The sequence below is a fragment of the Hetaerina americana genome, unplaced genomic scaffold (genome assembly GCF_022747635.1).
Source record: "Hetaerina americana unplaced genomic scaffold, ioHetAmer1.1.p SCAF_24, whole genome shotgun sequence".
In the NCBI taxonomy this organism is placed as follows: domain Eukaryota; kingdom Metazoa; phylum Arthropoda; class Insecta; order Odonata; family Calopterygidae; genus Hetaerina; species Hetaerina americana.
In genome coordinates, this window is record NW_027286808.1 from 270,050 (window position 1) to 288,564 (window position 18,515).

The window sequence follows — 18,515 nt, forward strand, 5'->3', positions numbered from 1 at the left end:
TTCTTAAATCATCTTTCATAGAAAAAGCAAGTAAATATGGGCATTTTCTTTTTGAAAGCCATGTTACACAGTTTGTACTTTTAGCTAGGCATAATAAATGTTCTGTATCAAAATTTAATGATACCAGAATTCTGAAACATAAAAATTGAAGAATAGAAATCCCATCTGTACTCCTTGATCTGGAATATTAATCAGGATATAAGGTATGGTAAATTCCAAATAAGAAGCTGTAAGGCAATAATTTGAGGAGACTTCCACCTGAGGACAGACACAAATGGGGGAAAATAATATAACTTCTGATAATCTGACTGACCGACTCGTAGTCATAGGTATTTTGGAATAAATTATAAACTCCTTAGCATAGTCTACATAACCAGAATGATGATTACCATCTCATATTCAATGTATCCTTCTCTTGGGTATTTCCAGCTATTTTATTATTTACTTATTAATACCTGTATATGCATACAAAATTACAATTGCATGTATTCAATTATTAAAATTGCACGCAAAAGTACACAAATTGAAGGGAGGAAAGGAAAATTTTTCCCAGTACATATCTTTCAAAGACACAACATTTTCAAATAAAATGATATAAAATATGCCCAAGGCAATATTTCTTTTTAAAATTTAATTGGAAAATTATCAAGTAAAATAAGTAGAAACATTTTCATAATTCACTTTTATGTTTAATGATAAATTTCTTATAAATAAATAAACAAGCATTCAATTTCATTTCAATAGCTTAAAAAACACAATTTCAACTCAATCTGCACATTTATCATCAAAATGGAGAGTGACATAATGATTTATTATATCCCGGCATTTATCATCAAAGCCAGGAGGTAACCACCCATTTTGCTCAGTGCACACTAAATCAGGCCCACTGTCTGGTAAGCTGTCCAGCATATCTTGGATTTCTGGTACCTGCAAGTCACAGTACTGCAATAAAGAATGAAATTATCAACTATCTCATTTATATAGAAGGCAAAATCCCTAAATACTTAACAGGGCTAATGAATCGCTGAGAACACTATATAGAACAGCAAAAATTATATCTGGTGATTCATTAACCACATTCATTTTTTAAACCAAATTCCTTTTGCCTAAGGAACAGGATCAGTAAGAAATGGTATTCATCTGTATACTCCCCTTCATTTACCAAGATTATCTCAACAATATATGCGGCACACTTTGTCTGTAACTCTTGTTCTAAGTAGACTGAACCAACACATGGAATGATTTTGTCACTGTTGAGTAATGTGTGAGCATAACATTCCCGATAATTTTTAATATTTGTAATATTGGATTCGATATTGTTAAGTTTAATAATAGAAGTGAATTAGTTTGGGAGAAAAAAGAGAATAATCTCAATAAAATCCACAGTAACAGGACATATTGAAGGTAATGAGTCACTGTAACACATTAATATTGATTCCACATTTAATGGACACAATGTATGACAAATTGAAGGCTAATACCAGCAAAATTGCTAAATGCAAACACAAAATTACATTAAATATTTTCTCAAAAAATAACACTTGAGCATATTGGTGACTATAAAATATCTGCTGATACCTCAAATTGCTCTGCGTAAAATCCTCTAAATGCTCTTACTTAAATGGGGGTGAATATTGAATTCCATGCTTTATTTGAGGAGCTAGCCTGGGAAAGGAATTATGTACTTGGAGTGTACCATTAGAAATATTTTTAATTTATCAGTGAGCTCTAATTGGCTTTAATTTGTCTTTTCAAAGTCATCATTAAGTATACTTGGCCTGAATATTGAAAAATAATTTACATTCCAATGAAATGATGTTTCCAGTTTTTGAAAAATTATGAGTTCCTAGCTCTTTTGGTTGGGTGAGAAATTGGAACGTCAAATTTTACCCTACAGAAAAAATGGCATTACTTTTTTTGTATTATTTCTGGCATTTTTACATCAATATTTTTTTGTTCTGAGGCTAGTCTCATTTTATGCTTCTTATTCACCAAGATACTTGAATTTCCAAAACTTATAGAAGAAACCTTGACGTAAAACCAGACTTTTGAATCAGGATTCCCCTTAGATTATCAAGAGATAATACATGCAGTACATGTGTTAGATACTTGGATTTAAAGTTACAGTGACAATATTCACCAGAAATAACTCATATTGACAGAAATTGGATCATAGGACCATCACCTATGAAATAAATTGTAAATAAAAATCAATCAAAGATTGCTTCATTTTTTAACAAGCTGATACTTAAAAAATAGGAATTATTACTTCAGAAAATGTATCATAGAAAATTTCAGGAAATCCATTTTAGAAACTTTAATATGAGTGGTCCATAATAAACCCAGAAAAATATCTAGTCAATTAAGCTGAGAGGTGAACTATGGATTGAGATTGAACATTGAAAACATTAGTTACCTGGTAGAACATCTGCATAGAAGGAGGGAGTAACCCAGGACGAAACACATACAGAGATTCAGAATCAACCATTTCTTCATGTTTTTCTTCAATGCTTTCAGATGTAGCCATTTTTTTAAGAACAGGAATCTTGGGACGGCTGCAGTTAGCAAACTTGTAAGGTTGGCTACAATTTATACCACTTCGCTTTGCCTTGATTCTGGACCTCATTCCTCCTATTCATAAAAAAAATGAAGAACATTCGCCGCTGGTGGTAAAACATTTTCACAACCGGTGTATGGAATATAATCCTTTCTTCATTTATAAACACCACAGTACACTACATCAAACATTGGAAACCACAGCAATATGTTTTGTAGACATTTTCTTTCCTAAAATTTTAGGTCGTCATTGAGGCTTATTCTGAGCAAAGATGTTGCAAATATGGCATTAAGCACGGTGATTACATTAAGGGTCTCATGGATCATCAAAAGTGGCACTGTATCACCACGAGAAAATATATTTACCAATTATTACACTCACAGCAAAGAGTTGGCGTAGAAAAGTACTCTTATCGAGTTCTTAATGAGAAAGGAAACCAACTTTGGATGATCAATACCTCTAACTCAAATACAATAAAGATTGGGCCAAAATCAAATTTAATTAACATTTTCTCAGGGGGCCATCAAGGATTTTCATTATATTTTAAACAAATATATTACCCATTATCTTTTCTAACTTAAATATCATTCTGATCTTCAATAATCAGGAGATGAGCTATTGAAAATGAAGGCCTCCACTTCACCATTGGTTGGCTCTGGCCTTTTCTGAAGTATTTGAGGCTAAATTATGTAAATGAGGTAAACAGGAGAAATATATTTACGACAGTTTTTCACTAGTTTCTACCATTCACTCACCACAGGTAGCATGAACACATTGAAATCAAATAATAAATGAGTGTATTGAATAAGTGGCTATTAAAAAATAAATCATCTTTGTTCATCTTTCAGCTTTTCAGTGTACAACTGAAAAACTTCAATTTATTAAATGACATTACCTTGCCTTCGAAGACGAAAATCCAGTGTTTGATACTGTCTTGCAGATGGATTCACTGTGGGATCATAGCCAAATCTGGTCCACGTACCTCTCCATGGGCCATTGACAAAATAATATGCCACCGATGGAAGGAGATATTTTAGCTTATCTTGAGAAAGCTTAGTAATGGCAATCAATGCATTTTTGGACCACATAGGTCGATCTTCTAAGAACTGCAACAGACAATAATAATAATAACATATGACTATCATGCCATAAAATACCATACCATCAGAAAAGATGATATTTGAAAAGAATTGAAAGAGTTATCATTTAACCACGAATTTAATGACTCAAACTTAGAAGGGGATGCCATCGACCAAGAAACAAAGATGGTGAAGAGGATATTTAAGCTACCATTTTCAGGACTGTTGAGTATTTGAATGAAATCCAGCATAACAAGTACATACATAAAAAGACAATAATTAAAAGTTGCCTCAGGGCCAACACTCGAAATCTATCAGTCATATCCCTAAAAGAGTGTCGCCCCTACAATATTGATAACTTTCAATGACATATTAAACTCCCATTTAACATGATGAAGGGAAAATGAATTTTGTACGGACTAAACTGATGTGGAAATATGCAACTTTAGATATAAAACCAGAGATCATCACAAGGAAGGCATGGAGTATTTTATTCGAAAAACTTCACGGAAGAGAATATAGTCTAGAAAATAGGGAAACGGGGGATGACTGAGTATAAATCAATGGAAATGGTAAATGGGGAAATTATTTGTTACCTAGGTAAATAATTCACCTTTGGACCTAGAATTCCTCTACATTGGGAAGGGGAGTCCTGGGTACATGTTAGGTGAACAAGCTATGAAAAAGTCATCACATCTTTCTAACAAATCTAGAAATGCTCTGCGGTAGAATAAATGGATTTAAAATGTATTGGAAAAACATCACGCCAAGAGATACAAATCTTTTTTCAACTTCCTAATATTTACAGTAAAAAATGGAGCAAAAAATTTAAGTCTAATTTTATTTCATAAATTGCTGAATGAGCAAATATCCTGCATTTGACTTCAGGCTTTTAATGATGGAATTTGGCCTCATAAGACAGCAGTAGCAAGTTCAAAGGTACAGGCTAGAATTTATTTTTTTAATTGCAAATACTGGTAAGGGAGTTTGAAAATGGTCAATTACCCTGACCACATTCTTCAAAATTTACATCTTTTCATTCATTATTTTTGGGCAAGTCCATAAAGGAGTTACTCTTTTTTATTCTGCTTTTTCCTTCCAATGATTTAACACTAGGTTACTCTAATGATCCCAGTATGTATAGGGGACTGACATAAACTACAGGCCTTACATATAAATGAATTAAGCTTAATTGCAGAAAAAAATTGAGATACACATAAACTGTGATATCATATCATTTGGGCTTGTTTTGGAAAATTCTCATAAGGACAGAACATAAGACCATATATTAATGAGTGTAATTTCAGAAAATGCCATGTTTTAATACTATTTATATATTCCTTACTACTATTAATGCACTTATGTCATTGTTAAAGCAAAGAAGATACCCTGTGCAGACAGAAGAATGGGCCATTCCCAGTCTTTTTAACAAATGGATCAATCAGCACATTCAGATTTTGCTCAAACTTTTTGTGCCAATTGATATTCATCCAAAAAAAAGTCCTGTACATTTGTTAAGCAGTAGTCTAACACATTGTCGTAGGTATTTTAAGGACCCTTGCACTATATACTAATGCACTCATAATTAACATAACAAAATATCTCTACACAGATTAATGCATTATCCAATAGCTTTTTCTTTATACCAACATAATTTTCTAAATTTTTTTAAAATTTTGATCTTCAAAAAACCCATAGAAATTTATACCAGGATGGGATTTGTGTAGATATTGTTAATTTGATTCCCTAATAATGTAAAGAAATTGGAAAGAAGTCTTGAAAATGTTTACCTACTTAATTCATTATTTCCTAGTTTTTCTGTAAGAAATAAAAAAATATTAACACTGAACTAACCCTGTATGTGATTCATACCACATAGATATGATACAGTAGAATTAATGGCCACTATATTACACCATGTCTCTTATCAGTATTGATTGGTAGCACGTGAAACAGCCCAACTACAGGATAACAATGAATGTATGAGAATTTCCTCGCTGTAAGACTATTCATATAAAATGTTTTTTTATGCCGTAGAATCACTCCCTATTTCACTGCAATTTCTGCCCTTTATAGCTCAGGGTGGTCTACCATGAATATCTGCTTTGATTTCACTCATTCCTCAAATTTAAGAGAAATATTTTTAATTATCCTCTCCACACATTACAATTTCTCTGTTAAATATCTTTTCATTCTTAATTTTATGAATTACATTGACAATAATCCAAAGGCCCCTACACTTTTATTTAATACTCCCTTCCTGAGGGAAAATGCTCGGCTATTATTATAACGTATGCCACTATTCCTTGATCTCAGAGATGCATTACTTCCTGAAGATATTTCCTCCAATATGTGGAATGAAAATGACCATCGTATATTATGGGAAAACCTGATGATTTCAAGGGAGAGAGATCGAGTCTACACGACACATTTTCTAGTCAGAACAGTGGCAACCAGGTACTAAGAGATTTCACAGAATGAATTCCACTCCTGGATTTCACCAGCTGCAATTCTGTCTCAGAATAATCACCACCTCTTCTTATGTTTTCTGCTGTCAGGAGACTTTTTCTTCGCTTGGATACTAATACAGGAAATCTCCTAAGTCACCATTTTAATAGCAAATGATGGCCAAAAAGGGTAACTCCAAGTACCAAAAACATGTAGCTGATGAATTAAACATATACATTGGGTATTCACAGTCAACTAAATTTTGCTTTCACTGATGACTGTTACTTTTACAGGGATTTTTTTTTGCACGACTGTTTTTTACCATAGGTTCACATCACTGAGGAAAAGCAGAACATTTATTTTCCTTTTCACAAGCAACTCAGAGAAATGAAAGAGCTGGGAGGAAATCTCATATTAATACACCAATTTTTTTTTAAATACCTTAAAACTTACTCCATGATCTTAGTTCCTCTCTCAAAGTGAACGGCAATAATGCCCCTTAACAGTAATTTTTCATCTCTCAATTGCATCATGAGTGCATATAAATAAATTAGTCCAAGAATAACTCCAAAAGTATGTCCCTACAATGGAATAATCCATAAGAAGTGTTTCTGTAATTAACATTGAAAACTGTTGCTCTCAACAGTGAGAGAATTAATATAGAACATACATTAATACTAACCTTTTGTAACCTAAGAAATGGTTCTCCGCAAAGAAATTTTATACGGAGAAGGCGTACAGCTGTTTCTTGGGGTTTTGTAGGAACTGCCTCATCTAGAGTGGACAAAGATGATGAGCATGATGGCTCTAAACTTGAACGCTCAGCATCCCCCTCAGCAGATGCAACAGCTAGAAAATGTTTTGAAAAGTTTTTTTAGGCCAAGACAACTGCCAAAAAACCGGAATGTAAATGAATTAATCAAAGGGTAATATTTAATCATATTTTCAAATGGAAGCTGATATCTTGCAATGTTGTTACTGACGGATAACAATAAATCTCATCACCAATGGACAAGCCCATTTTCCAACTCTTTTTCTTCAATTTCATCTTAATATCAGTATATCATTTTAACAACAATCATTTTTCTTCTTCCTCTTCTTAGCTTTCTCTTTAACACTCCTTCAAATTATTCTTTTAGCATGCATTCCCTCTGAACATGCCTGCGGTGGCTTGACGATCCACTGAGCACAAACTCATTGGGTCTCAGGCAACTAGCCGCATTATGGTCGGTGGCCGCCAAATTGCACCAGTTCATGCATTTATTGAACAGATTACGAATATTAATTGCTCAGTTAAGAGTTCTGTTTTTACCATATTTTGTTATGATCCATGAGGGACCACCTAAAACTTTTTAGGGGATCGGGATTGGTGCGGTGGCTACCATACTGGCTTCCCACCAAGAGGGTTCGGGTTCAAATCCCAGCGGTGTTGAATATTTTTCAGAGGTATCTCGATCCCTACTTGAGGTGCTTTGTGGAGGGCACTTTGAGTGAGTACGCTGTCCGTCGGATGGGATGTTAAACTGCGGACCCCTTGGCGCCTTTCGTAAAGAGCAGGCTAATCCCAATGCCGGGTTTCTCTCCACCCTTCATCCTTTCCTGTCCATCCCCTATGGCGCAAATGACCTCAGTTGTCGGTTGCCTCCCCTCAAAACTACTACTCAAACTTTTATTTCAGGCCTTTCTAAATAAATACCCCAAATTGCTTCACTAGTACTCTTGGAGTGACAGTCTCACCACTTAGTTTAGAAATAAAATCATACATCTCAGATTGGTGGGGTACGACCAAAACGTTTTTAACATAATACGGCAGTAACATATGGCAGGAGTCATCAATTGCACAGGGTAGTTTTGAAATGCAAAACAAATATACTTGTTCGACAAATTAGCAGCTTAAATGTGTTTGGGTCAGTATCTAAACTGGATGAAAAACCCATAAGTGTTTATATAAAGAGTAGATTATACCAACACCATTTCAGCATTCACAGAGTTCTGAATAAAAAATGAAGGTTTCCTGGGATACTACGTAATTTGATCAGCATGCGGCATACGCCACCTTTCTCCAGGAAGAGAAGGAAGGAACTGAGGAAAATGTTAATACAGAAGGGGCTGACAAAGCTGGATGCAAGGGGAAGGTGGGGAAAGGCTTACGAGGAGAAGAGTAAGGAAGAGGATTTATAGAGGTGTTGGAATAACATGGAAGGTGCTGGGAGTGGAGGAGGGAAGAAAATATGTGAAGATCTGGATAATTAATGTCTAATATTAATTCCTGGGAAATTCCAGGAATCCAGGGGCCAGATAAATGCCTGCTCTATTGTTTTGAGCTTGAGTGGAAGGTCAGAGGGTAAGAGGGATGCCAAAATGGATACACTATAATATTTATCAAAGGGAGAGTTGTGTTCGGAGACATGTTTTGGGATTGGGAGCATCCCAATCAGGGAAGAATTCTTGCATGAGATCAGGTGGTTATTAATTCTAATATTGAGGGGTGTGGTACACTGTCCAGTATAAAGGGCAGGGCATAATTGGCACTTCAGAAGGTGAACTACATTGCTGGAAGTAAATGAGGAATAGAAAATTGGTGGGAGAGAGTTAAAAAGTGGGCATGAGAAGGATGGGATTCCGGTTTTGAAAATAGGACACTTTGCATCTACGTTTATTGAAGGGCATGGGAGTGTCTTTGGGATGGGGTGGGGATTTAAGGAGTGGATAGGTTGATTTGAAGGGACCTAATAAGTTAGCAGGGCGTTTGAAGGTGTCGTAACGGCATTTGGGATAGGTGGCATTAGAGAGCGGAGAAAACTTCTGAGTGGGGAATGGATGTTTAAAGAGATGCGGCATCAATGGTGGCCATGGTACGAGGGCGGTTCAATAAGTACCCGTGTTAGAATTGAAGAAAACATTTTTTTATTTTTCAACGTAGACCTCTTTTAGGAAGATATACTTCTCCCAATGTTCCGGCCATTTTTTTAACCCCTCCAAAAAATAGGATTTCTTGAACTTTCCAAAATACGCCTAGCTCGGCCATAACTTCCTCGTTTGAGCTAAAATTTTTCTCGCGAGCCATTTTTTCATGTTAGGGAATAAGAAAAAGTCACAGGGAGCCAATCGGGTGAATACGGGGGGTGCGGCAGCATTTCATTACATAGTCCATGCAGTTTGGGGGCAACAACTCCAGATTAAAATTAAAAGACGTTTAAATTTGTTGAATCAATATCCAACTGTGGTCATAGATGGTGAAGTGTCCCCATAAACAGCATCCAACTTTGCTTTTATCTCCTCACATTTCTTCCCATCCAAAAACAAAAAGCTAATTACTGAACGATACTGCTCTTTTTCCATCTTAGTGAAAATCACAAAACACATCTTACTCGAATGGCTGCCAAATCCATACTAACCTTTAAATCAGTCTGAAATTTGATTCACCATCATTTGATAGATGGCAGCACATGATGATAACATAAACTTCCCTCAGAAACGCCCTTTGTCATCAAACACGGGTACTTAATGAACCGCCCTCGTAATCTTGGTATCAGGAGGGAGGGAGATAGATTTTAGCCTTTCCAGGAAATGGTATGAATCTTTAGTGAATGATGGTTGGGAGTTGACTATTGGCTGCAGGTATTGATCAACAAATGCAGATTCTTTCCATTGGTGAGTTAGGGATGGATATAATCGAACAACCAGGATTGCCAGGCTTATGAATCTTTGGAAAGATATAGAAATGAGGGGTGCGTGGGTTGGGAGGGGAGAGGAGGGCCAAGTCTGAAGGAGATAGGCCTTCATTGGGCCCATTGAAAGCAAGAAATTCAATGATTTCCTCTTGAAGCGTGGGATTTTCGTGTCTTTGCAGGTAGGCAGATGTATCTGAGAGTTGTGTTCAACTCCCTTATATAATCTCTTCTATTAAAAACCACAACTTCAACCTTTGTCCGCGAAGTAATGATAATATTTGGATTATTATATAATCTTCTTAATTCTAAGAATTTGGTGGGAGACAGGTAGGGTTGAGGATTTAGAGACCCAAGGAAAGATGGATTAGAAATTCTGGATAGAAGGTTTTTAAAAATTTTTAGTGGATGATTAGAGGGATTAGGTTCTTGGGCAGAAACAGGCTTGAATTTAAGTAGGGCGTTGTGAAGATGTCTGGATATTTGCTGGGGTAAGGGTTGCGAATTCGAAAATACCTTCCACCAGAGATTCCGGCAAAAATACAATATGTCCGCAAGGATTATCACGTGGTTTATTCTGGGGGTGGGGGTGAATGAGAGGCCCTTGTTCAAAAGAGAAGTTAGTTTTGGGCTAAGGGGTTTGGACAAAAGGTTAAACATGTGGTCTGCGGAGTCCATCTCCTCATCTGGCAGGATGGAGGCTTTGGAATGGGGGGTGGCACTTAGGAAAAACCTAGTGAGAGGCTTGCAGAGGGAGGTTAAAGATGGACGTCTGATTTGTGGAGGTGTAAGGGTGAGGGAGGAGCACGAGGGGTAGCCGGGCAAAGCAGTAAACAGACCTTTTCGGAAGTGACACATACACAGACAGGGAGGTGAACTTTGTAAGTAATTTTTGACGCCGGTGTTTTGGGGAGTGCAAGGATTACCTAAGTCTCTTTTACTTAAAGTAGGAGATGTGGGGTGGCCAGGGAAAAAATTTTACTCAGGGAATTTGTGGAGTTTTGATGTGGCAAAGAGATGATTGTACTGATTTCGTATACAGCGACTGGGAAAAAATGAGTGCTGGAAAGTTAGAATGATCAAGGTAGTACGAAGTTGGGGAGGTAAGCCTGAAACTGGGAATTTCATTCATAGACCATTGGGAGTTATGCCTAATGTGATACACGCCAAAAGAAACTCAGAGTGACTGATGATGGGCAAGTTTGAAGGATAATTTTCTGATGTGCCGTAGCCATGAGGGGATAGGGTCAATGTTATCCATACATACCAAGGCTGTTCCAAAAGTATTGCAACTTTTGGGTTTTTTCAAAAATTATTTATTTATTCATGAATGTCTATTTTGTCCCCTTCAAAGTAATCCCAATTAGATATTATACACTTGTGCCAACGTTTTTTCCAATCCTTGAAGCACTTCAAAAAATAATTTTTTGTGATCTTGTGGAGCTCCCCCTTCCATGTAGTTTTTATCTCACCTATTGTAATTTAGCATAGTCTTTTCATAGGCCTCTTCAGTTCTGGGAACAAGAAAAGTCACTGGGGGCCAGATCTGGGAAATACAGTGGCTGCGGCATCATTAGTGTGCTGTTTTTAGCCAAAGATTCACGGACAAGTAAAGATGTGTGAGCATGGGCATTGTCATGGGCAAAAGCCAAATTTTGTTCTTCCACAAATCCGGGCGTTTGTGGTGGATTGCTTTGTGCAAATTGCGCATAACTTGCAGGTAAATTCCTTATTTACCGTTCTACCCTGTGACAAGAACTCATGATGCACCATGCCCCAGCCATTGAAGAAAACTGTAATCAAAACTTTCACATTCGACCGAACATGGCACGCTTTTTTCGGTCTTGGTTTGTGCTGCAGCTTCCATTGGGATGATTGAGAGTTTCCACGTCAAAACCATAAACCTGTCACCAGTTATGACCCTCTGGAGCAAATTTGAGTCGTCGCGGACAGCATCCAACACCTCATTAGCAGAGTTAATGCATTGCTGTTTTCAGTTGAAATTGAGCAATTTTGGTAAGAATTTTGTGGGGACCTGTGTCATGCCCAAATCATTGGTAAAAATCAAATGGCACGAGCCAATCGATATGTTTAGGTCATCAGCAACTTCTTCAATGGTGATTTGACGATTGGCCAACACTATTTTCTTCACTTCATCAATGTTTTCATCTGTTGCCGATGTGCTCGGGCGTCTGGCACGCTCTTCGTCCTTCACATCTTCTCGGCCCTCAGAGAACATTTTGTACCACCGATAAACGGTGCTTCGGCTCAAGGCAGCTTCTCCATGTGCCACAGTCAACATTTGGATTGCGTCCACACACTTCATTTTGTTTTTCACACAAAATTTGATACAGATTCTTTGATACAATTTTTGGAACAGGCAAAAATCGAAGACAAGCCAAAACACTTCCTAGCAAAACAGCTGCCAAAAATTAACTGAACATTCAAAATGGCCAAATGTTTTGGCATAAGTGAGAAATATAAGTACCAGGGAACCATGTGTGGCACGGGGAACTGGCCCTTCTACCTTGATGTGAGTTTCACTTGCTGTACTAAGTGAGCTCTATCCTAACCTATGAAATCAATCATTGGGCACATTACTGTGGTTACATAACCAATTATTTTTCCCTATACCTGTACACTCACTACCAATTGATGTTATTTTTACATTTAATCTTTCTCCCCTTCCCTTTATAAGTTAGTATGACTGTTGCATTCTCTCACTTGTTTGATGTAGGTAAATTTTGCACCTATAGAGTAATCATACATGAACTAGTATTAGGTAAATTTCTCCTATACTTCAACAGTTCAATATATATACCATTATATCTGAAGCTTGTCCATTCTTCCAAATTATCACTGAAGCTATTGATTCATTTCACTTGTATCAAGTTCTCGGAATTCATTGTCATCAACCAATGCCTTTGGTTCAAATTCATACTCACCGCCATTTTTACAAATAAAGATGTAGGTGATTTTCAAATGTTTGGGCTTTATTTTCCTGCAAAAAAATACTGGTATTACTTCTTCTGGGAATTTATGTGTGGAAGGAGAATGGATGCGAATAGACCTGTGAGATGAAATATTTTGAGAAGTGTACCCAGGAATTGAACCCGGGCCCACCAGTAGGTAGTCCAACACTACCATTGGACTACTATATCCCCATATTGGTAATGTGTCTATTGAATAAATACAGACATGCTGGAAAAATGTAGGAGAGCAGTGATTATATGCTTGGTAGGAAATGTTCTAACAAGGTTTGCACTTCACTAAGAACTTTCGAAAAGCATTGATGCATGAAAGAAATTTTTTCAGCAATTTTTGATGTGAAGAAGGAATATAACAGGGTAAAAACAACCCCCATGAGGGAGGTTAAAGAAGGTCAAGAGAGAATATGCAGCAATTATTGAATGTTATTAAAATTATGCATAAAAGTAGTAAAGCAAGCATGAGTGAATAGGGACTCCAGTAATGGGCTTTTAATTAAAAATGGTGTGAAGCAAGGATGCTTACTGTCTTCACAGCTGTTTATATGCTTACAGACAAGTGTGGGAAAGATAGATGTAATGATTGGAGATATAACTATTCTGATTCTTCAAAATCACTGGTGAAATTTATACAACCCATAAAGGCATATTTAATTTTGGCATGGATTTCATGTGTAAGACTTAAAATCTGCTATGAAAAAAATATGAGTAACATAGATTATTAAGGACATTGAATTCAAATATAACTTGTGCCATCTCTTACAAAAGCAGTGTTATGAGAACTTCATCATCCTCAATGGCACCACAATGATTGGAGGTATATGGAAAAAGCATGAAATGTGAAAGACGTGAAATTTTAAGCACCTAGAAATGATAATTTTTAAATTTTGGTTTTGTTACTTATTTCCATCTTCAGCATTTTTTAAATCTAAGATACACTCATTTTTTGACAGCTACTAAATATCTAGCCATGATGTTAAGAAAATAGTATCCTACAGCCAGTAAATTTGTAAAGAGTAGATTAGAGAAATAAAAGTTTTACTCATTACAATTGAAAAAACTAAGACAAATACTTGAATGAAGGGCTAGACAGAAACTGAAGAGATGCCTCTATCATGTTGCTGCATATTTAAATTTTCTACGGGCCAAGGTTCACTAAAAACATCCGATATTAAAGATGAAGCTAAATTATTCTACTCCCATCTGAGCAGTACAGCTTACTTCATATTAAGACTTGTTCATATGAAAGTTGTTAGTTTGATTCCAATTGTTTATGAAATTAATTTTTGTGAAAATAGCATATATTTATAATCTGCTTTTTCTTCAGCATATTTATGCATCGAAATAAATTCAACTGTTTGTGGTGAATAAAAATCAATGAGATTAATGTTTCAATGCAACAATTTCAGAGTGTAAAAATCATTCGCCTTGACTGGGATTCGAACCCAGATCCCTCAATATCCGGTCGAGTGCTTTAGCCACTTAAGCTACCGAGGCGTCCTCTTAAACTCTGAAATTTTGGGGCTTTTAACGGAACAAGATGTGATTTAAAGGAACAAGAAAGGAACATGATTGAAATGCACATTAGCGGATGACTCCGTTAAAAGTTACTGTTGCGGCATCTCCCGCAGTTTCTTTGGAGATTAATGTTATTAATTATAATTAATATATTAAAATGGCAATAAAGATATTTTTCGTCAGTCCATTCTTTTATAATAGAAGTATAATGAAGCAAGCTGGCGGTAATATTACTAGATACAATGAAAATCCACCATTCATACGATAAAATTTAAATCTCTTTGAAAGAGCACAGTCATAATAAGCAGTTGTAAGGAAATTAAGCGGGTCAATTTTCTAAACGTTCTGGTAAATTTTAGAGAGAGATAAGATTTTCCAAATGAAATTCCTTTTACTCCCCTACTATTATAATGGGTACTTTGAATTGGAAAATTGGTAGAAATACTCACATAACATTCACAACATTTCAACTTTTGTCTCTATTGCCAAGAATTTAGGAGCAGCTACAAATAGAAAATTTTACCGTCACATAAAGATAAACCAGGGGAGTACGTTATCGCTACAGGTATTCGTTGTCTCACCTGTCCCGTCCTTTGATTTTTTTTTGGCTGCCCACATTTTATGCCATGACACGAAAATTGTGTGTAATGATCGTCGACATCGCGTACGCCCAATAACAGTTTTTGGAAACACTGTCCCGCTCTTCGATGACTTTGATTGTGAATTCATTGGCTTCCTTGAGTCATTTTTGCCTCTTCTAAATGAATAACTCTGACAAATAAATGCAAAACAATTGTTAACAATACCTAACAATAGTTATGAATATGCTCCTCAGATATATCTGAAAAATCCTGAATATCTCGATACAATAGTGGCCCATGACAAAATTCTCTGAACTTGACAGCCCACACAAAGGTTAAATATTAGTTAATATATACCTGAGATGTGTCCATTCGCGAAAATGATGGGGGAAGAATGAAAAGTGAAGCGTCTGGATTCATAATCCAAGAATAATCTTTAACTCCGTATGGTACCACATCTTCATATACACAACGGCTGTTACCGTTTGAATCACTCATTAAAGGTAAAAACTGGAAGTCGCACAAACCTGAAAGAAATGTTTGCCGATTAACGAGAACGTTATATTTATATAGCAACCAAGCCATATCAGAAACTAACTTGAAAATTTATAAACAGTAGTGATTTTCCCGACTACGGTGCTTTCACATGATATTACTTCCCCCGCATCTTCATTGAGTGATTCAACGTTTTCTCCATTAACTTCGGTTTTCCTCTGGCCTGTACCGGGCGTAATCTTTCTGCGCACTTTAATTCGAAGTAGTAATGCTGAAGTTGTATTACGATCACCACAAGCTGGTTTACAGAACACATCATCCGTTCGGAATCGTAATTCCAACCGCCGTTTTTTCTGTGAAAAAACCTGGGAATGAAAAGTTAGATGATTAATAAACAAGACGTGGGTGACACAAGGAAAGGCAACTGCATTTCATAGACCCATACCGATGAAATAGAATTCAAACCACCTAGAGTTTCAAGCATTTTATCAACATTTTTCACTACTCCAGGGTATTCAATGCAAATCAAGTTACGGTTAAAATCATGTCCATTGCCAGAAGTACTCATGATCCCGGAAAAACTTTCAAAAATGTGAATCGAACTGTAATCTTCCCAGAAAACGACGCGCCATTACAAAATCTCATTGGAAAAACAATTGCACTACGTATACTATAAGCGCACACGCCTCCTCGGAAGGTCTTTATGTTATAAAGGTGATCGGATAGGGTTTTCCGTAATATTTTCCTTTTATGCTCCCTTAATCGCTTGCAAATATCCTATTTCCCAAAAAAACTTGGAGCGCAGCGAAAATATTCCTATCCCTCATGCCAGCTAACCGAGGAAGAATTCTCTTCCCCTTATCATCTGACATGGAGCGATAATTTTCCCCTGCACAACCGCAAAACTGTTCGAAGTTGTCTGGCACAGGCGATGCTCAACAATATAATTCCATTAGAATGGTAGATAGCATTCATTACTTTAGCTCCTTCATCAAAGGCTAAAAAGTCGTGATTACCTTTTTAAAAAATTGAAAACAATAAAAAGTTAACAATATTTCCCAAGGTAAAATATGTCAAGCCTTTTTAAGTTCATCTGGTATTTAAAGCCTCTTTGTTCCTTCCAACCATACTTTCAAGTCTCTCTCGTCCATATCCAAAATTTTTTCTGATTGGTTATTAAACCAATATATATTTTTCTTTCTGTCACAGGCTTATATAATATTTTTCCTCAGTAGTTTTCTCCAAGTTATGGCGGAGAAGAAATTTCTATAAATCTCACAGAAATTCTTCCTAACTGCTCTCAAGAGATAGTTTTTTTGGCTTACAATTATTCAGGGCATTATTTTGTACTGCATTTGATTACTTGTCTTTTTCTGACACCAATCACCCATGGGTAAAAGTCGATTATTGTTTAATGATATCCACTGAAATGTTCTCTTAAAATGTGTAGCAATATCATCATCTGTTTTTAGTGCATAGATTCAATAATTCCTACACATGCTCTATTTTCAGTGAGCATACTAAAATACTAATGTGAACATCCATTGATGAAAATGGAATTTGCTACACTGGCATTCTCAGCAATCAGTGAATATATGCTGAAAGTAAAAGTTATACACAAAATTTGATCCAATTTTTTAATCCATGAACTGTGCCCGTATTTAGCAATCATAAAATGTATCAAAAGTTCTTTAAAAAGTTGTGTAATAGTCATCTGAACTTTCACAATAATTACTTTGTAAGAACCACAATTAAATGGCATTTAACTGCTCACTAGTCATACTCTCTATTATTTTTTTCATCTGTGATGCACCTAGATTATATTAACTTTTGTTTATCGTCTTTCAACAAAAAATGCCAAGGGAAACAGGTTTTTCAACATGTTCACATCTACACTTCAACGCATGCTCGTTAATAATTATTTCAGCAAAAGTCTCACCCACTGGAAGTGATATCAATCAATTAGTCAAGACAAAGGATTGCTGCTTTCTATTTCACTTCCCATTTTGAAATCAATGTATTCTACTCTTTGAAAAATTATTCAAATAGAATAGAAAGATATCTTTTAAAAAAAACCCACCCCATCATGTAACTTGAAAAGTCCAGTTCAGTACAAAAAAACATGATATCTCAGGAGAAAACAGTTTGAGATGATAAGAGGATATTCTGTATCATGATACAGAGGTCTGTGTTATTGGTAGAGTTCTATACCACAAAATACGTATACTTGTATCATTGGTGTGTAATCTTGTATAACTTGTGACATAAACCCCTGCACTATTGTGTAATGGGCAACTCATTAATGACATTGATACAAAGTGGCACTCTTGCAGTCTCAGATGATCAAAACGGGAGGGTTTTAATTTTTGAACAAATACCATTCGGTTGTGGGTCATGATATTACGCTGGACTACCGACCGGGAGGCCCGAGTTCAATTCCCAGGCAAGCCTTTCTGGGCACCCTCAGCTCCACCAAAGCTGTGTGATTATTTGGGTACCAGATTTTCCTGGGAGACTAACTCCTGCACAGGGAAAGGAACTGGACCCCTATCCTATCACATACCATCGGTCTTAGTACTAGGTGAACTCTACATCACATAAAATCACCTATCAAATCAACCTTCGTGTAGGTTACGGTGTTTATCCTTGGATAATGAATCGCTTCCTAGTGTCACGCCTCAAAAAACCAATTATATCAAATTCACCTTTCGCGAAAAGTACTGGCACAGAAACCCAGAGCCAGGCTACTCACATATCTCTTAAACATGATATGCACATCCCCAGAGCAATACCCTATGTTGTGATGCATGAATAGTGGCGGAGTCTTTTAATCATGGTACTTTCATGAACTACAAAGAATTTTGCAACATAAAAAAATATTTTTGTTTATCTGTCTGTGTTGACCAAGGTCTTGCATCTCTTTGTAGCACAAATCACATGACCATGTCTCATGGTAGACACAATCCTACGCTATCGTAACGGTAGGTGTACCTACATAAATTTATGAGGCACAATAACCTTTGTCATTAAATGATACACATAAACCTAAGAACCACACAACCTTGTAACCACAATACAGAGTTCTCCACATCACTAGTACAAAAATCAACCATGATTTCTGTATCTATTTTCTTCATTTTTCTCCTGAGTTTAGGCACATTTAAAATGAGACAAAATAA

General features: G+C 36.2%; 1 protein-coding gene across 1 annotated transcript; it reads right to left on the reverse strand.

Moving 5' to 3' along the window:
- Positions 1 to 730: 730 nt before the first annotated feature.
- l(2)37Cd (general transcription factor IIIC subunit l(2)37Cd) lies at positions 731 to 15,962 on the reverse strand. The gene is made up of 8 exons (XM_071586642.1): positions 15,782 to 15,962; positions 15,440 to 15,701; positions 15,199 to 15,368; positions 14,842 to 15,031; positions 6,767 to 6,933; positions 3,453 to 3,663; positions 2,417 to 2,631; positions 731 to 942 (listed from the first exon to the last, which is right to left on the reverse strand). Exons 1-8 carry the CDS (start codon positions 15,902 to 15,904, stop codon positions 766 to 768), a joined length of 1,515 nt encoding a protein of 504 aa, XP_071442743.1. The 5' UTR covers positions 15,905 to 15,962; the 3' UTR covers positions 731 to 765.
- Between the last annotated feature and the right edge of the window lie 2,553 nt (positions 15,963 to 18,515).